The sequence below is a fragment of the Pyrus communis genome, chromosome 1 (assembly GCF_963583255.1).
Source record: "Pyrus communis chromosome 1, drPyrComm1.1, whole genome shotgun sequence".
Classification (NCBI taxonomy): domain Eukaryota; kingdom Viridiplantae; phylum Streptophyta; class Magnoliopsida; order Rosales; family Rosaceae; genus Pyrus; species Pyrus communis.
In genome coordinates, this window is record NC_084803.1 from 26,701,715 (window position 1) to 26,722,328 (window position 20,614).

The 20,614-nt window shown below is 42.2% G+C and overlaps 1 protein-coding gene and 1 long non-coding RNA gene across 2 annotated transcripts; both read left to right on the top strand.

Annotated features, from left to right (window-relative positions):
- Positions 1–3,477: 3,477 nt before the first annotated feature.
- Positions 3,478–3,963, top strand: LOC137716079 (uncharacterized). Its single transcript, XR_011065638.1, has 3 exons — positions 3,478–3,551; positions 3,647–3,785; positions 3,871–3,963. It is a non-coding gene; the product is annotated as an uncharacterized lncRNA (long non-coding RNA).
- Positions 3,964–4,895: 932 nt separating this feature from the next.
- Positions 4,896–7,176, top strand: LOC137716086 (pentatricopeptide repeat-containing protein At4g19191, mitochondrial). The gene is made up of 2 exons (XM_068455484.1): positions 4,896–4,950; positions 5,122–7,176. The coding sequence occupies exon 2, from the start codon at positions 5,197–5,199 to the stop codon at positions 7,132–7,134; it is 1,938 nt and encodes a 645-aa protein (XP_068311585.1). The 5' UTR covers positions 4,896–4,950; positions 5,122–5,196; the 3' UTR covers positions 7,135–7,176.
- Positions 7,177–20,614: the final 13,438 nt, after the last annotated feature.

A 20,614-nucleotide genomic window follows, 5' to 3' on the forward strand; every position in this document is an offset into this window, starting at 1 on the left:
GTAAGAGTGTTGCTTTTTTTGGCAGCCAATTTAAATTGGCTATTACAACAATTTGATGTGAAGAATGCTTTCTTACATGGCAATTTCAAGGGAGAAGTATACATGGATATTCCATTGGGGTATATATCGGTTAACCAGGAGTGGTGTGTAAATTGAACAAGGCGTTGTATGGATTGAAACAATCACCTCAGGCATGGTTTGGGATGTTTCGAACGACCATGAAAAAGTATAGGCTCAGGTAGAGCAATTCCAATCATACACCCTTCCTAAAAGGTGGAATGGGTAAGTTAACAACACTCATCATTTATGTGGACGATATGACTGTTACAAGGGATGACAAGGAGCAAATCTCAAGATTAAAAGATTACTTGGCCACCAAATTCAAGATGAAGGATCTTGGTGGACTTAAGTATTTTTTGGCCATAGAAGTGGCTCGATCGAAACATGGCATGTTTCTATCTCAAAGGAAATATATTCTGAATTTGTTGGTAGAAACCAGAATGCTTGATTGTAAACCAGCTAACACTCCTATAGCTCAAAACCATCATCTTGCCATGCACCTTGACCAAATCCTAACTAATAAGGATCGTCATCAGAGGTTGGTTGGGCGGTTAATCTACTTATCTCACACTAGACCTGACATTGCCTATGCTGTAAGTATTGTAAGCCAGTTTGTGCATTCTCCGAGTAAAGCTCACATGGGTGTGGTTGAATGAATCCTTCACTACCTGAAATCTGCATAAGGTAGAGGTATCATGTTTTCAAAGAATGGTCATTTTTAGGTGGATGGTTATACTGATGTGGATTGGGTAGGGAACATTACTATCGATGGTATACTTCGAGATATTTCACTTTCGTGGGAGGAAATTTAGTAACTTGGCATAGCAATAAGCAAAAAGTGGTTTTGTTGTCTAGTGCGGAAGCGAAATACAAGAGTATGGAAAAGAGTGTATGTGAATTATTGTGGCTTCGGAGGTTACTATTGGAACTTGGGTATCCACCAGCGTTTGCATCAAATTTGTTTTGTGATAACCAAACTACCATTGAAATTTCTATCCAATTCAACATGATCGGACCAAACATGTTGAAGTGGATAGACATTTCATCAAGGAGAAGTTAGATGCGAATATTATCCAATTTCCATTCATGAAGTCCGAGGATCAACTGGCATACATTCTAATAAAAGTAGTTGCAAGTCAAGCGTTCTACAACTCACTCCATGACTTGGCATCAACTACATTTATGCACCAACTTGAGGGAGAGTGTTGGCGTGAGTTGAATATTCTCTTACAAAAGTGGGTTGAGGCATCTTTCACGACTTGGGGTGTGTGTTAATTAGGTTCATTGAACAATTGGGTTCATTGAATCTTATACATAGGTTCATTAGCTATTCTACTTTTTGTTCAGTGTATGAAGAGTAAATGGTGTGTATTTATATTTAATTCATGTATTTGTATTTCCTATATATTTTGAGAGTGAAAAATATTAGAAACTTAAACTCCCAAAATTAACCCAAATTAGCAGTAACAGTGTACTTGAGCTAGATAAGTCATGCTAGTAGTGTTTAATTTTTTTTTTTTTTTGTTGCTAATTGTATTCACAAGATGACAGAGCTGTTGACAAGGATCTTTGTCATTGTGATCCATCCGCCACAATTGGGTTGCTTTGCTTCTTTCTTGTTTTTATTTATTATAAGTGTAGGGTTTTTCTTTTGTGATTCAGAATCCCATCCAAAGCCAATTGGCATGATTATTCTTTGCTGGAATATACTTTTGGTATTTTACCTGAGATCACAAATATTCTCTCATTCTGCTGCCAACGAGCCTTGCCCTCCATAGATTTATGAAAGAAAATACCACTTTTGTCCAACACTCTTTCATTTCTTTAACTTTTCGTTATAACTTTATTGGAGTGCTAATAATACCTTCGCTTTTTTACCATCCAAATTATGATTTTAGTCCCTATAGTTTGAGTGAAGCTTCACTTTGAATACAAAATTCTAGAAAATACTTCTTCATTCTTGAACTACAACTTACAGGCTGCTTAATAACCATTTAGTTTTGTTTTCACCCTTTTTAAAAAAAAAAAAAAAAAACTAAAAATTTATTTGGTAATTATGGCTGCGTCATCTTCCAGATGTCGGTCATCACGCCTTGATTTTAGTGTCCACTTGGATATTTGGGATGAAATGTGTTAATTGTAGTGATAAACCCATGGAATGTAAGTCATTGTCCTACTGTAGGGAGTGTTAATGAACTGAGTTGAGCACAATAGAATAACACAATGTTCAAGTTGGGCTAAAATAAATTAAAAAGTGTGTAATCAACCAGAGGAGGATTTTGGGTTATTACACCAAGGGGTCATAGTCTAAAGTCTAAACTCTAAAGTGTTGAAATTTTTTAGATGAAAGTGAAATAATAGTATTTTCATTTATAAAGCATGGTAATAAACAAGAAGTAACAATTGTCCATCTTGTTCAGTCAAGTATGCGGAATACTTACACTGATTGCATTATTACTTGAACTTGAACGAACTAAACCAGAATGCTTGAACAATGTGATTTAGTTCAACTTGAATTAGCAATGTTTGCCTTTGGAATGTGGGATTTTTGTATATGTGTTTAGTTTGGTATTTTTGTTTTTGAACAAACAATATTATCTACACAGAGGAATGAGTGAGCTAAGTCTCATAAAGGTTTAGCAACAATTGTTTAAATTTGTCTTTGTTGAGAATCGAACCTAAAACCTCTCACTTACAAACGAAGAGGAATACCAATAGGTCGTAGTACAAAGTTCTGGGTGTCAAAGGGTCACGATTCAGACGACCAAGGGGCGAAGGGGCAAGGGCAATGATTTAATGGTCCTCCTTTCAAAACCATCAAAGAATATTGGTGGTGTGTTTGAGTGGAACTCCGCCATAAGAGAATGTGTGAAGCAAGATCGTTCCCAAAAAGCCCTCATCCTCTTTCACCAAATGAAACAAAATGGTTTGGAAGTTGACAACTTCAACTTCCCCTTGCTTACCAAAGCGTCTGCCAATCTCTGCAGCCTCATATCCTCCCAAATCATTCACTCCAATATCCTCAAGTCGTCATTCTGGTCCAACCTCTATGTGCAAACATCAATGCTTGAAATGTACGTCAAGTACCAACAACTCATTGATGCCTGCCTTCGGTTCGACAGAATTCCCGTGAGAGACGTGGCTTCCTGGAATGTGATGGTCCTCAGTTTTGCGTAATTCGAGTTTCTTGATAAAGTGTTGGATTTGTTCCGTGACATGAGGTTTGATGGAATTCTGCCAGATACTGCCACAGTTGTAAGGTTGACTCGCGCAAGTTTGGATATGAAAAATTTGGCATTGGTGAAGTTCGTGCACGCGCTTAGGATTCGAATTGGGATGAATGTAAATGTTTCAGTGGCCAAGACACGTATATTTATATGTGTATATCCTCCTAAATGGACTTCTTTATTTTCTCTCTTTTCAGTATTAGATGGCATTGGGAAGGGTCTTGATCCTCGATTTGACATTACTGAGATAGCCAAACCATGAGGGTAATTTAGCTTTAAAACCATCTCAAAGTTGTAAAATAAATAGTAACTGTTACTTCCCCTTGTTTTTGACAAGTCTTGGACTCTCTGCCCTGTAGCTATGCACTGGAATTGCTAAAATTTCGTGAAGCTGGAGTTGAAGTCATTATAAGGGCAAATTCTTAGCATCTGTGCGTTCTATAGCTTATTTAGACAGGCTGACAGAGTTGAAAAGCTTGCTGAAATTATACAAAATTGGTACCAACTGATTTTTATTTGTGTGAATACTTTGAATAGCTTGTTATAATTTTCTCAGTTGTGGATGCCACTTGTTTATTTGTAGGAGCAAGGTGATCTGAAGCTTAGAGTTCGGGCTTTGGAATCTGAGAGGGCATTCCAGCGGGTTGCAACTGGCCAGAAGACTGTTGGAAATGTGAGTTGAACTTACTCATGACCTAATGGCATACACATGATACTTATCTTTGTTGGAATTTGTTTTAGTATATAATAATCTGACAAGAAAGTTCTGATTTGAATTTTCTTTCTTTATGAGGTTCCATTAGTTATTGATGCAGGGTGCAGCAGCTAGAAACAAAATAAAACGAAATGGAAAACTGATATATAGGGTCCACTATCTCCTAGTGCGAGGAGAGACCTGAAAACCCCAAAACCCCATCTCTAGTACCAGCCTACAACGTAGACAACTAGAAGAACAAAGCAGAACAATCTCACAAAGAGAAAGGCACAAAACTGAAACAGAGAAACACTCTGAGAGTTTTCATTAATCAAAAACGTCCAACTTCCATCTTACAGAAAGAAATGGTTTTTAATACCATTTTGTAACTTACATTCAGAAATTGAAAGACAATATGATTAAATTGATATAAAACTGAATTAAAGTCACATAAAACTGAAAATTACATAACTAAAGTAATGATATCAGCCATAAAACGTCCTGGAAGTAAACTGATCAGCCAATATGTATTAAACCACCCTCTTTTTTCCAGCCCATAAATTTGTCTTCCAATAATTTATGTGCTCCACTCAAAATGCATCTGCTCTTTTGAGTTATAATACTTTTATTTCATGTCCTGCATCGGTTATAATACAAATTATATTAAAGCCATACTGAGCTGTGGTTCTGTCCTACTTACATCCGCAAGCATGGAAGGGGTCTATTTTAATGATTTATACGCATTTTCTCATAAATGTATGACACTGACATTAACGCGTCCTCGTCAACAACGGGGTACCATATCTAGATATCAAATAAATCAGTTTGAACTGTAGCATTATTGAATGGCATTCAAAAACGTTCTTATTGAACAGAAAAATAAAAAGCAGACGACGCACAGTGACAGTTTGGGAAATAGAGTAAAGAGGTTTTGATTGCTTTTCTGAGTCATCTTCAGTTCTGAACTAGGTGCACATGCATGGTTCTGTATCTCTCGTCTGCTAAAGCTTATAAGAAAATTCCTACTTTACTGATATGTACTATTTACAGCTCAACTAGTCGTTGAACATCTCTCGTCTACTAAATCTTATAATGGCATGATGTCTACTTGGCTTGATCTTTTGTTTGACTAATTTGCAGGCAGTTGCTTGATCTGGGCGTCAAAGGGTCGCGATTCAGACGACGAAGGGACGAAGGGGCGAGGGCAATGATTTAATGGTCCTCCTTTCAAAACCGTCAAAGAATATTGGTGGTGTGTTTGAGTGGAACTCCGCCATAAGAGAATGTGTGAAGCAAAATCGTTCCCAGAAAGCCCTCCTCGTCTTTCGCCAAATGAAACAAAATGGTCTGGAAGCTGACAACTTCACCTTCCCCTTGCTTGCCCAAGCGTCTGCCAATCTGTGCAGCCTCAGATCCTCCCAAATCATTCACTCCAATGTCCTCAAGTCGCCGTTCCGGTCCGATCTCTATGTGCAAACAGCAATGCTTGACATGTACGTCAAGTGCCAACAACTCACTGATGCCTGCCTTCTGTTCGACAGAATTCCTGTGAGAGACGTAGCTTCCTGGAACGTGATGGTTCTCGGTTTTGCGCAATCCGGGTTTCTTGATAAAGTGTTGGGTTTGTTCCGTGACATGAGGTTTGACGGAATTCTGCCGGATACTGTCACGGTTGTGGGGTTGACTCGAGCAAGTTTGGATACGAAAAATTTGGCATTGGTGAAGTCCGTGCACGCGTTTGGGATTCGAATTGGGATAGATGGAGATGTGTCAATGGCCAACACTTGGATTTCTGCCTATGCCAAGTGCGAGGACTTGAGTTCCGCCATGGCTGTATTTAATGGGGTTGAGATTGGTGTGAGGACTGTTGTGTCTTGGAACTCATTGATAGCAGGATATGGAAGCTTAGAAAAGCTTGTCAATGCTCTAAGTTTTTACAAATGGATGTTGTGTGATGGATATAGGCCCGATACAAGCACTATCGTAAGCCTCCTTTCTTCGTGCATTCAGCCTGATAAACTGTTCCAAGGCGCACTCATTCATTGTCATGGAATTAAACTGGGCTGTGATTCTGATATATTTGTTGTCAATGCCCTTATATCTATGTATTCCAGATGCGGTGATATTTTATCTTCTCGATTTTTATTTGATGGCATGACTGATAGGACTTGTGTTTCATGGACTGCTATTATCAGTGGGTATGCTGAGAGTAGGGACTTGGACGAGGCGCTAAGGTTGTTTCATGCTATGGAGGTTGCTGGCGTGAAACCCGATTTGGTTACCGTCCTTTCACTGGTTTCAGGCTGCGGCCTAACAGGAGCACTTGAGCTTGGAAAATGGATTCATCAATATGCCTTTTCTAATGGGTTAAGAGACAATATAGTGGTCTGCAATGCATTAATAGACATGTATGCAAAATGTGGAAATATTATTAGTGCTCGAGAGCTCTTCAATGTCTTGCCAGTGAGAACTGTTGTTTCCTGGACAACAATGATCACAGGGTGTGCTTTGAATGGCGAATACAAAGAAGCTCTGGACCTTTTCAGTCTGATGGTGGAGTTTGGATTGAAACCAAACCACATGACGTTTCTTGCCATTCTTCAAGCTTGCACTCATGCAGGGTTGCTTGAGAAAGGATTGGAGTTCTTTCACATGATGAGAGAAGTTTACAACATATATCCCGGGGTAGATCATTATTCCTGTATCGCCGACCTTCTTGGACGTAAAGGGAGGTTAAAAGAAGCAGTGGAGCTTGTTGAAAGTATGCCAGTGAAACCAGATGCTGGCATATGGAGTGCATTGCTTAGTGCTTGCAAGATTCATCACAACGTAGAGATGGGTGAATACGCTTGTGGTCGTCTATTTGAGTTGGAGCCCGACCTCAAGGGGGCAGTTCCATTCGTGGAGATGGCTAACATATATGCATCGAAGAGAAGGTGGGTTGAAGTGGCTGCAGTAAGAAGAGCGATGAAGATTAACAAAGTGAAAAAATTTCCGGGACAAAGTCTTGTTCATGTAAATGGGAAGCCTCACGTGTTTACAGTCGAAGATCGGGGTCATCTTGACAGCTTACTTTTATATGCAACGTTAGATAGTTTGAGTTTGCAGTCGAAAGAAGAATACTGGCCGTATTTGGAGGATTTTGTGACATGATCAATATTTGGATTGGTAATTTCTTGAATTATAATTGGTTACAAACTCGTCATACTTGAGATTCGAACTTCTCTCTTACTAGTTAAGAAAAATGCTACTAGACCGTAGTACTAAATGACTAATTCCTCTTCCTTACAAAGCTAAAATGTGTAGATATTTATGCTCTTGCCCCACAATTCTCTCAAATTAAAGCCCAATTTTGATTCACAATTCAGCAATTAAAGACTTACCAAAGCACTTCAAATGGGCGAAATCTAGACGAAAGAGTTAAAAAAAGAACCTTATGTTTGACAAAGAATTTTTTATTTTTAACATACGATATTATTTACAATGAGAGCATCTCCTATCACCACCACCTTAGAGTATTCATTCAAGGACTTAGGTGCCCATCTCCAAACTCTAGACCTATCCAGAATTATAGCCCGTCAAAATATTATTTTCAAATGAACAATATCATGCTATATTTATATATAATCTCCAACCCACAGGGGTTAAACATAGTCCCTTAATAGTTTATTATTGTTAAGTTTGTTCTTTAACTTATTGGTTACATATTGTTTAAGTTTCATGTTGGTGGTGTTACATATTTTATTAAATATTTAATACCATTAAGAGAGGGGTGTGTATGAAAAAAGTGCTTAAGGTGAAAAGAATGTGAAAAATTAGAATAAAATAAGGTAAGATAGTATGTAAGGGTGCCATAGGTATTTGTAGGAAAAAATAGAATTTTTAAATTTTGTTTGAAAAAAAAAAAAAATTCCAACGGCTAGTTGACGTTAGCAAGTTGTTGCTGCTGATGGTAGTGAGCTGGAGGTGGTAGGTTGGATCCCAACAAGCAGCTTGATTTTTTTAGGGGTTGGGGGGGGGGGGGGTGTGTGGTGGAAGCAGTGTTCTAAAAATCAGCCTAGGCGCTGGGCGGTGGGCTTTCGTGGCGATTTTGGGCAAAACGGTCAATAAAACGGAGAGGGTTTAAGCGGTCAACTAGGCGGCGCTAAGCGGCATGGTAGGCGATTCCTCGTCTCTCTACTATGTGATTGTGCAAACTGCAACCCATAATCACTAGATGTCTCTCGTCATACTGCAAACCCATGACTTTTGTGCATGAAAACAGAGAAGTGCGGTGGTGGATAGAGGGAGATGTGTGGTGGAGAGATGAAGGGATTGAGGGAGATGTGTGGTGGAAAGATGAAGGGATTGAGGGAGTTGTTTTAATTTGGAGGGATAGAGGGAGATATTTTCGATGTTTGATTTCTGGTTTTTCAGGAGAGAAGAAGATGGAGAGATAGAAGCGGAGGACTTCAATGTTTGATTTGTGGTTTTTCAGGAGAAAAGAAGATGAGGGATAGAAACGGTGAAGACCACAAATCAAAGATGCTTAGTTTGGCCTGAAAGAGAGAGTATGGGTAGTAGGGGAACTTCGAAAGTGTGGAAAAGTGCATAGTTTGGTGTGAAATCCACCAGCCTTATCATAAAATAAACGGATAAACAATAATTACCCACTATCCCTTAATAAATAAATTATATAAATTATTTAGATAATATTTTATTATTTGTTCTTTTTAAAACAAAATTACATTATACTATTGCATTATATTATTTTATTAATTTTTTTTTAAGATAAGCCTATATTATACTCTTATGTTAGATATGTGTGTGTGTGTGTGTGTGTGTATATATATATATTTTTTTTAATAACGTATTCCTCAATGTTTAATCATCTACTATAAAATAAATTTAACTAATTTATATGGTATATAATATATTTATTCCAAATCCGCCTAGTCTACCTAGGCATTAGACTCCTGCTCACTGCCCTACTAGTGCTTAGTGTTTTTTAAAACCAAATGTGTTTTTAAATTTTGGATTTATTGGATACCCTTTTTTTTTGTGCATTTCATCATTATTTTATTATTTTATCCATGAATTTCATACAAGTATAATTTTTTGTAAGTGTCAGTATGCACTTATTTACAAGTTATACAAGAAATTTACCTAAATCCGCCTAGTCGCCTAGGTGCTAGACGCCAACCCACCGCCTAACTAGCGCTTAACGTTTTTTAGAATCTTGAGTGGAAGTAGCCAGCCCGATAGCTAAAAGACTATCATTTGGCCTGGTGGGTTCCACTTGTTTTGACCTAGCCCTCAATTGAAGTTGAGTTTTTTTAACAAATCGGGCTAAGGAATGGCCTATGGCCTTTTTAGCCATCTCCATTAGAGATGACTTTAAAGAGAATTTTTGTCTCTAAATGAACATTGTCTTCAATAGGAGAATCCTTATATTAGAGTCCCTAAATTTAAAATTTTCATGATTTTATGTGATAATTTGATTAGGTGCACTTTTTTTATATTTTATTTTTTTAACTTTTTTTTTAATTAATTAAAAACTTCAATCAAGATTGTGGGTTCTGTTTTCCACTCAAGGTTGTGTCCCTGTATAGTCTTCATATATGGGTAAATACATTATGTATGCGGTGAGTTCCTATACTTTAGATACTCACTTTCCAATCCATTGAAAATTCATTTTGTCTTTGTATTTGTTTTATAGTCATTTTATACGGTGGATGTTCCTATTAAGGGACTCCACTCCAGATGCTCAAAGAGGGTGAGGAGTGGGCTAAGCCTCAATAGACTAGTAATAATATAGTTCAAATTTACTTTTGGTGAAAATTAAACTTAAAATCTCTCGCTTACAAATAAGAATGAATATCACTAAATCGGTACTAAGTGACGTTTGGCAAAGAATTTAAAGCTTGGTTTTTTTACGCCTTTTTAACTGGGATTGGTTTAGGCAGGACTATGTCCGATGTTTGGTGGAGTAAGGACTACCAATCGACGACAATCCCGCCAATCGCGCCTTGTCCTAGGAAATCGTTTAGGTTTACGAGTTGTCCTTGTTGGAGCTCGTATTCAATTCGAAGCCCAAATTCATCTGGTGCGTTTAGGTAATTTCACTCTGTGTCTTTACAAACAGTGCATATACTCGTTTATTTGGGAATGAATTGTGGGTCTTTATTCATTATAATCCATAAATCAGGATATCTAAACGCAACAGTACCTCCTAATTGAAGTTTTCGATTTTGGATATCATGCCTCTAGTTTTTGTTTTTTACTCTCTTCTGATTCGTCTTATTTCGGTTCTTTTTTGTTCTTGGTCTCTACAAATACCTTCAAAATCGTAAGGAAGAATTAGTGTTCGATGTTGGGATTTTTCATTTTGTGGTTGCTTATTGTTTGACATTGATATTTGATTTGCTCAATGAAGTGACAAGCCTATTTTGCACAAGGTATAATTTGTGTGTCGAGCTGGGGTATACTGTTACTTAATTGACATGATAGATTTTGACAGGATCATACTGACTGCAAATTTGTGGATCAACTTTTAGCTAGGGCGTCCTAGTCATATGTTTGATGTACAGCTTATTTGACATCATAGATTCTTGTTCCTAATATGGGATCATCTTGATAGCAAGACCTCGCGTTTAATTTTTCTACTTCAATATTTTTACTACGTTCTAATGTTGTGTTCTCGATTAATTTGATTTGTTCCTGTTCTTTTTAGTCTTCTCTTTTATAAACCCAAAAAAGTGCATATATATGTATGTATGTATATATACATATAACTACACTATCGCTCGTTATTGTCAAAAAAATATTGCATATAAAGTATAAACACACACACACACACACATATATATCTGATACTTTAATCCTAGTCTTACAGTGTAATTGAATTGATTTGTTATTTCAGTACGTTATGTGTTCTTACGAGAATCAGCAATCATGTTGTACTTGTAATGTTTTGGAGGGACGGTCCTGATTGTTATTGGAAAATATGGAGTGACTGGAATGTGGGTATTGGAATTGGATTGAATTTAGTTGTTATTTCAGCTTAGTTGCATGTTTGAACATTACAAAAATTATGCATTTTCCATGTTTAAGAGGAAGCATACGCGATCATGCTCTTGGATTGGCTCTTCACCATCTCCCCAAACTTTAGCAGTTCCTTTAGATCTTTCGTATACCTTAGATTTCACCTCAATCACTTTTTTGTTCTTTCATAGTTGCACGCAACACACACAATGTATGTATAGATGTACTTGCATATGGCTGTAGATGCAAACGCAAGCTTTGAAACCGCTTGTGTTCTCGCGCTCACCTCTATATTTCCAGTACCTTCCCTCTAATGCAGCCAAACTTTCCATCTCTCTTTTCTCATCTCTATCTTCACCCACCCAAATTCTAAAACCAAATGGAAACTCCCACCTCGCCGATTACCTTGTCAATACCTTCAAATTCACCAAACCCCAAGCCTTCTCAATCTCAAGTCGATTCTCATGGGTCACATCCCCTGAAAAGCCTCAATCTGTGTATAGCTTTCTTCGAGAACTTGGATTCTCTGATAACCATATCCGATCTGCTGTGCGTGTCTCACCCCAAATTTTGTTTTCTAATATTAACAAAACCCTGAGGCCTAAACTTGAGTTCTTTCAACAATTGGGTCTGTTCGGTTCTGATCTTGCTAGGTTCATTTCCAAAAATTCCACACTGTTGACTGCTAGTTTGGACAGAAAATTAGTACCCTGTATTGAAATTCTGAAGAAAATTTTGGGGAATGATGAGAATGCTAAAGATTTGATTCGGGTTTTACGTAGATGTAATTGGGCCCAAAATCTAGGTTGTTAGGAAATATTGCCTTTATGGAGAGTTGCGGAATTGTTGATTCTCAGCTTTCCACGCCATTGAAGAGGCAGCCATGGCTTTTCATTGTTCAGGAATCTCTACTTAGAAGCCTTGTTGCATGGGTTGTGGAAATGGGTTTCTCATTGAATTCTGGGATGTTGGTTCATGGTTTATGTACAGTTAGCTGTTTACGGAATGGGACAATTAGTAGAAAATTGGACTTGCTTTGTGGTTTTGGTTTCTTAGAGGATGAATGTATGGGTATGTTTAGAAGAACGCCAGGGTTGCTTAGGACCTCAGAGGAGAAGTTAAAGTTTGGAATCGATTTTTTCTTTAATACGGTCAAGTTCAAAAAGTCGGTATTAATTCGTACATCTTGGATTTTGATGTGTAGCATGGAGAACTGAGTGAGTGCTCGATACAGGGTCTTAGAGCTTATAAAGTCAAAACGGTTATTGAAGAGAGACCTGAGTTTTTATGATGCACTTATTTTGCCGGAGAATGAATTTTTGGACAAGTTCATATCAAGATGTAGAGGTGACGAAGAGGATTCTTAGTACAATCCAAATTTCGTCTTCCCAGGTGGTGGTTTTGTGCCCGCTGCCCAGACAGATCTGAAAAACTCGTTTGCGCCTTGTCTGGAGAATGGGGTGTGAGCTCAGCTTGAAGTTGAGTGAAAAGGCGACAGTGTAAGACTAACTTTCCATGTTCTGAAACTGGATCACCATGTCGTAGTTAAGTTTTGGATATTCTATTTCTGTGCCGTTTACTCTTTTATGCTGCATTGCAAAAACAAGAAAGATATCATATCCAAAGGTATATTTTTCCTTTACCGGTATGCTGATTGTGTACCGGAGGTCTCTGAATATTATGTTGTTTCAGCTTGAGCTGCATTGCATTGCATGTATACCAGAGCGGATTTTATCATCTTTGATGCTTGTTGGCATTATCTAGTCTCCATTGTTTTGCTAGTACTGTGATGAGGAGGAAATAAATACCAAAAATACCGAAAGGTTGAGGAGGAAAGAAGTTAAAACTTGCTTATTGCAACGTTTAGCACGAGAAGACTTATTGACACAGGAACCTATTGCTGCTTCTTTTCGTTTCTTTTGGAGCTACATTACACGAGTTTAATTAAATAGTAAGTGATGCTACGGCGTAATAGTTTTAGAAGAAAGAAAAGGCAGGCTGGGAAGTTGATCTGCCTCTGCATCTCTGGGAGGTTGGCGGTCTCTGTGGCAGGAATGCATACACAGGCAAAATTCAGCAATGCAGAACCCAAAGCCTCCAGCTCCGGGATGCGACTTTGCACACGACTGGCTGCAGTCTGGTAGCTTGCACAAACTGGGAGGGTTGGTAATTTCCTTGTTCTTGCAAAGCTGCCATGGCTTAACTCTGTGGCTTTTACCTGTGGAAAATTGGATTATTGTACAAAAAATTAATTGAAAAATAAAACATTTTTATGTCGCTTGCAAAGAGTCTAGTAATGAATAACGACTTATCTAATTTAAAAATGTAGATTATGACATTAATTTGGATTTTTTATGGTGTTTCGAAGTATGAGATACTTCAAATTTTTAACTGTTAAATCTTTATATAAAATAAAAAAATCAGCATCTAATCATTAAAAAAACACAGAGCATATTATACTTTTGAGCATAATAGAATTTTTGCTTCTTTAAGAGCAACTCCACCCCTAAAGACTTTGCGCCAGCACTCTGCCCATTTATCCACTTAATTGAACAGTAATAGGCCAAAGCATCTCCACCCCAAAAAAAATGTGCTGGCACCCAGTCTAAAAATGCGCTGGCACAAACGATCTTCACCCCTACAAAATGCGCTGGCACCCAGTCCATTTAAAATATTAAATAAATTTTTTATAAAATAATAAATAAAAAAAAATAGTTTTAATTTCGGATAGGATTTTTAACCAATCTCATCACGCCACGTGTCATTATCCGAACGTACTATTTTTTAAATAGATTTCCACTAAGATTTTCAACCAATCCCGACAACCCACGTGTCACTTCCTGTTTACAATAATTTAGGCAAGATTTCGATAAGATTTTTAACCAATCTCGTCACGCCACGTGTCATTATCCGAACGTACTATTTTTTGAATAGATTTCTGCTAAGATTTTCAACCAATCCCGACACGCCACGTGTCACTTCCTATTTACAATAATTTAGCCAAGATTTCGATAAGATTTTCAACCAATCACGTAGTGCCACGTGGCATTGTCCAGAACCTCATCTTTTTTTTTTTTTTGTCCATATAAACCTGTTGATCCTAAAAATTACAAAACCTACGTGGCGCGCAGGCCGAGTAACTAATAAGCTAACTACGTCCTTCGGTCGAATGCGGGGCGTGCCAACTCGTCGGCCGAGCCTGGCCGAGGAGTAAAATCTGTTGATGTAGCTTTGAGCGCGGTGCTGACTTCTTTAACTTGCGATTGCGACCGAGGAAGGAACACTCTCGGTCTCTGGGTTCTACAGCCTGAAGACAAGGCTGCTAATTCTGCGGAGTTCACAAATCGTCCGAGCCCGATTCGGTCACTGTGATTATATTCGTGAGAGTATAAGCACGTCGAATCGAGACCAAGGTGTATGGGCACAGGTACTCGAACGTGATATATGTCTTGATGGTAAACGTAGTTCGGCCGTCGGAATGCCGAACCCTGAAACTCACCTGTGAGTATCCAATCATAAAACCACTCGGCGATCAGTACGCCGAGCAATGTAATTCGTAACACCTAACTATGCCGGGAAAGCTTAGTACGGTGACCTCTGCCAACAAAGGTTCGAAAACCTTCCTCGACCGAGACTTGGATAGATAATCGGTCGACCTCGACGCAGTGCTGTTTATCCAAACTGAAGATGCTTCTTGGTCGGCTGATTCTGCGGCAGCAGTGCTGTTTATCCAAACTGAAGGTGCTCGCCGGTTGCTTCCACAGTGCTGTTTATCCAAACTGAAGGTGTGTCGGCAGGAAAAAGAAAAGGAAAAATCTCAAGGTGATTGAGAGGTTTTGCGCAGGGCAATTGTATGCTGAGTTGAAGGTCCCTTGAATGTTGCATGATCTCGTGTATTTATAGTACCCCATTCCTTGAAATCTCCTCTGATTTGGATTGGGAGTCCTTGTCCCATTTCGATTCTGGTTCGAACAAACCTACTCCCACTGGGACTCTGAATCTTCCTCCCTTTGAGGCTTTATTTCTTGCTGGTCGAGAATCCTGGTCGCACCAGGATTTCCTCAATCCTTCCTATTTATCTGGACCTCTTGAGATAGGATTCGGCTGACCCTGCCAGCTGGCCCGGGTTTTATTATCCGGCCCACAGCATCTGTTATTACCTTGGGCCGAGCACATATGACTACTCGGCCTGCCCAAGATATTTTGGGCCCAAACATTGCCCCCTCGCTTCTGAGGTCGCCGACTGTCACCTCTTGGTCGGGCCTCGACCTTGAAGAAGCGAAGACATTTATTGCTTCTTTGAATTTTACTCCCTTAATGATCATTATTCCTGCATATTTATGAGACATGATTGCACTTTCCTCGTCGCCCCCAACGCGTGGCCATGTGTCGATTCTCCGCCGTTCTTAAAAGCTTCACTCATGGGCCTCGAAACCGTGAACTAATTGAACCGTCTCATCCTTATTAAATGCATTGAACCTGTCGCCACACGCCATCGTGCGTCCTGGATTTTCGACTCCTCGATCCCATTTTCGCAGGTTCCCAAAATATCCGAAATGATTGCAGACTTTCCCGGTTACATTTCCCCCCAATCTGAACCAGCGCTTTTGAATTCCAGACGTTTGATATTCATTCTGAAAAGCCTATAAATACCCACATTTCTGCCATTCGCCTCTTACGCCCTCAGAAACTCCAGAATCTCTAATTTCTCATCTTTGTTTGCTCAAATCAAACCTTCCAGACCTTCTGCAATTTTTTAGTTCTTTCTTCTGCAAATGGCCTCCTTTATTTCGAAGCTTTCCGATGAGATCAATAAGTGCAAGTCATTCATCGATCGCAGTGCCGTCAAGACGCTGCGATTTCAAGAGGATATGGCCACCACCCACCAGATTCTGGGTCCCCTCTTCAAAGACGCAGTGCCGTCGTCTGTCACCAACTTGCTCAAGGAGCAATGTTTAACCCCCCTTCTTCAAGGGTTTGACTGGTCGAAATGGTGCTTGGCTCGTCCTCAAGGAGCTTGGCCCTCGACCACCACGGCCTGGGCCGCCTGGGTCGACCGAATGAGCTCCTTCTTCTCCAAGGAGTGGAAGGCTCTCGGCATCTACGATGCCATTATTCTGTCAACCATGGAGATTGCCATGGATAAGGAGCTGCTCATGGCGGCCCTGAGTTTATGGTGTTCGGCCACCAACACCATGGTCCTGCCTTTCGGCCCTCTCGGCCCCACCATCCTCGACGTCTCGGCCATCCTTGGGACTTCCTCGATCGGCCTTCCTATTGACGCCGCCCTTTCCGGATACCCTTCTCCTCTCGACCTGAAGGCACTATTCGACGAAAGGGCTGTCGAGACGCTAAGCCGGGGTGATCGGGAGCCCTCAAGGGAAGAAGTTCAAAAGCTCCACAAGAACTTCTTCAACTATAACACTCTCATTCTTCATTTCGCCGGCCGAGGCGAGGAAAGCCTTAGGAAGGGAGAGCACGAGGCCTTCCTCTTCTACTGGTACAACAAATTCATTTGTTGTACTCGGTCGAACAAATGCCTGGTGGAGAACATGCCGGTGGCCCAGGCACTGGCTAATGGTCGCTTGCTGGCGCTCAGTCCAGCCATACTCGCCAATCTCTACCGTTGCCTGGCCGAGGCGACCATTGGCAAGATCGACCCGCATCAGAACGGACCCCTCTGGGTGTTCCAACTCTGGTTGCAGGTTTACTTCTCTACTCTTCGACCGGAGGTCCCTGCCTTCCAGCGAACGGCCGCCCTCGGTCTTCAACTGGCATCTCGACCGGCTCCACCTCATCGGGCCGACGAGGTTTTCAAACACTTCCTCGGCCTAGATGTCCTCTCGGATGACGAGTTCCTGGTGTGCCGGCGCCAGGAGTACCCTTCCTCGCTCAAGCTTCCTACGGCCGCGTGGGCCGCGTCTGAGGATGCGGACATTCGTCAGCGCTGGGGGTCGTTTGTTTTGGCTCGCGACCTTCCACTGGGTTGCGATGCCCGCCGAGCTGGCTGGGAGGTCTACCACCCCCATTTTGTCGCCCGGCAGCTCGGCTATATTCAAGGCAGCCCCGTCCCCCTGCTCGCTTCTCGGTCACTCCTAAGTCGGGGGCGTCTTACCGGTTCCTCTGAGAGGGAGTGCAAGACGTCCGACCAGGAGTTCCAAGAGAAGTGCAGGAAATTCAGGATTCGGCCGGCGGTCCCTGAATCTCTGGGAACTGATACCTTCGGGGACTGGTGGGAGGAGTACACCGGCAACTTCTTCGGCGCCCCGGCCGAAGAGCTGGCGATGAAGATCTTCGGCGACCGCCCTAGGTCAACATCCTCGACACAGCCTAAGGAGTCGACCCAAGGTAGTCTTTTCGTTCTTCTTTCCTCCTTTGTTTTACAACTTGATCCTCGTTGCTAATTACTTCGCTTTTCAGGGGTTCGCGTGCCGAGGACGGTGGAGGTGGTCGCCGCGGTGGCAAAGGCGAAGAAAGCGCCTATGAAGAGGACCCTTGTCACCGAGCGGTCGATCCCTACCAAACGCCCCCACCAAGGGGCCGAGCCGGCGGAAGAGGCCCTTCGTCCTTCTAAGCGCGTCAAGAAATTGGCGAAGAAAGGCGACCGGGAGATTCATGTCGTCCCCAGTGACACTACTGGGACGCCCGCTCCTGCCGGCTCTCCATCTGTGCCGGCTGCCCAGGCACCTCCAACCTCGAATCCTCCAGCCGTCTCTCAGGCCGACCCAATCGTCGCACCCGCGTCTGCTCATACTTCAGAGCCGGTCGTGGCGCCCAAAATGGGGAAATCGGCTGCTCCTGCCGAAACACCCCCGACTCCAACGGTCGTTTTGGAGGTATAATTCTGCTTCTACTCTTGTTCCTTCAGGTTTCTTGGTCGTAAAATAATCTCTTTTTGTCCAGGATGTCGAGAGCGAGAGCGAAGAGGTCCCCCTGGAACGCCTCCGCCGACCAGTCAGTTCTCCTCCCGTCTGTCATTCTCCGGTTGTGGAGGCGGCCACTCGACCGACTCCTCCAGTGGCGGATCGTGGCAAGAGACCCATGGTCGACCCTGAGGCCACGGCCGAGTCGCCGATTCATCCGCAGGATGCAGATCTCCCCATTCCTCCGCAGGAAGTCTCTTCGGCCTTTGTAAGTCTTTCTTCTTTTGTGTTGATTCTCTTTTGATACATGTTTTTAAGACCATTACATGTCAGGTGCCCGAACATTCATTTCACCGGCAATTTTATGCGCCGAGGGGCGTTGTTTATATTTCCTGGCCGCCATTGTGGCCATCAAATGTAGATGACCTCCATCGGCCGCGTGAATTGCGTAGCGGTCTGAGGCACTGGGCTCGGCCATTAAGTTCCCTGGGTTCGAGCAATGACCCAGAGGGCATGGCCGAAGTCTCTTCTCGGCAGGTCTCAAACATTCTCCTTTTTCCTTTATGCACTACATCACGTCTTTACTGTTCTTCACCAAATTTTCCTCTTATGTGCAGCCGTCCTGGGAAATGGAGCTTGACGCTCTACTCCAGAGCACGACCGGTGAGGCCGGCTCTTCTGCTGCTCCGGCCGAATCGGTGGGAGCCACGCCCGCCGAAGTCTTCGTGAAGCTGCACGAAGTCTTGTCTCTGACTGCTTCTCAAGCTCTCCGGTGCAAAGGCCTCGACTCTGTTGGAGAGTGTCTCAATGACCTCGCCAGCGGTGGTCATCTGAGCCCGGAGGGTATCTCTTTCCTTACCGACCTCTTGGAGCGAACTCGGCAACACTTTCTTGTCTTCGAGCGAGCCTTGCAGGCCGAGGACGACTTGAAGGTGGCCAAGGTCGCGCATGAGGCCGGCCGAATGGAGATGGAGGCACTCAAGGCGAAGAAAGCCAAGCTGTCCGAGTTCGATCGCCAGATTTCTGACCTCCAACGTCAGATTTCTGACCTTCAACGGCAAAGGTCGGCCGCTGCCTCTGAGCTTGAGAAGGACTTTGAGGCCAACAAGACTCGGCTAACGGCCTTCGCTGCCGGTGCACGGCGTATCCAGCAACTGCAATGCAACAAGAAGACCCGGCAGGCTGAGATAATTTTGAGCGAAGCCAAGTGGCTGGAGCTAAAAGCTGCCCTCGAGACCTTCCTCCCTTCGACCCCTTAGGAATTTAATCATTGTATTTGTTCTCTTGTAATGAATCTTTTGTTATCAATACAATGGTTATTTTGCCATTAATACAATGGTCGTTTTGCTGTCAGTATAATGGACTTACTCTTGCATTTCCCATGTAATTGGGTAGTACTTCTTTAAAAACTTTCCATTAATCGGCAATTTGTGAACTGAACCCGTCCGATCTCGTAAATGATATGCCCCCTTGCCGAGGACTTTGTGAACGATGAATGGCCCTTCCCAATTTGGCGACCACTTACCAAACCTGGGGTCTTTGATTCCAATAGGCAACACAGTTTGCCAAACCAATTCTCCTTCGCCGAACGTTTTTTGTCTTACACGCTGGTTATATGCTCGTTCGGCAATTTTCTTTTGCGCAATCAACAAGTTACCTGCGTCGATTCGACTTTCTTCTAAGTCTTCCAACTCTTGTCGCATCGCTTGACTGTATTCAATACTGCACAAATCATTCTGCTTGATTACTCGCAACGAGCTTATACTCAACTCGACCGGTAACATAGCATCGTGTCCATAAGTTAACGCATAAGGAGTGGTTCCAGTGGCCGACCGGGGTGAAGTTCGGTATGCCCATAATGCTTCATATAACTTTAAATGCCACAAACCAGGTTTCTCTTTTACCATTTTTTCAAGGATGCCGATCAACACTTTGTTGCTTGCCTCGGCCTGTCCGTTTGCCTGTGGGTAGTACGGCGTAGATTGCTCGAGTCGGATATTCAAACTTGCCGCGTATTCCCTAAATCTATCGGCCGTGAATATAGTGCCATTATCAGTTATGATTGTTTCTGGCACGCCGAATCTGGTCACAATATTCTCCTCTACGAAGTTGCATACCTCTTTAGCAGTTAATTCGGCGTATGACCTTGCCTCGACCCACTTAGTGAAATAGTCGGTTGCTACAATTATCCATGCGTGCTTCGCTGCCCCTGATGACGGCGTGATTTTGCCAATTACATCCATTGCCCAACCCCTGAACGGCCATGGTTTAGTAACCGAGTGTAGCAATACGGCCGGGGCTCTTTGCACGGGTCCATGAATTTGGCATGATACGCATCTCCGTGCATATTCGATGCAATCCTTTAATATATTGGGCCAAAAATAACCGTGTCGTCGGAGCAACCAGCGCATCTTTCGTCCAGATTGGTGTGCTCCGCAAATTCCTTCATGTACCTCGGCCATTACTTGGGCAGCCTCGTGTGGGCCGAGGCACAATAGTAGTAAACCATCCTCGCCCTTGCGATATAATTCATTTTGATACGACACATAATTCGTGGCGAGCACCTTCGTTCTTCGGTCGTGTTTCCCATTGGGGTTATCGAGGTACCGTAACATCGTCTTTCTCCAATCATCTGGTTCTACTTCGACGGCACATACTTCCATGGGATCTCCTCGTTCTAGTAGGGAAGGGAGCGACATTACCCTTGTACGTATTACGTGCGCGCGTTGGAGAGTTTGCTGATTGAT

Bases quoted from the DNA above. Each gene is read 5' to 3' on its own strand.
- LOC137716086 (XM_068455484.1), top strand. From the start codon at position 5,197: ATGGTCCTCCTTTCAAAACCGTCAAAGAATATTGGTGGTGTGTTTGAG.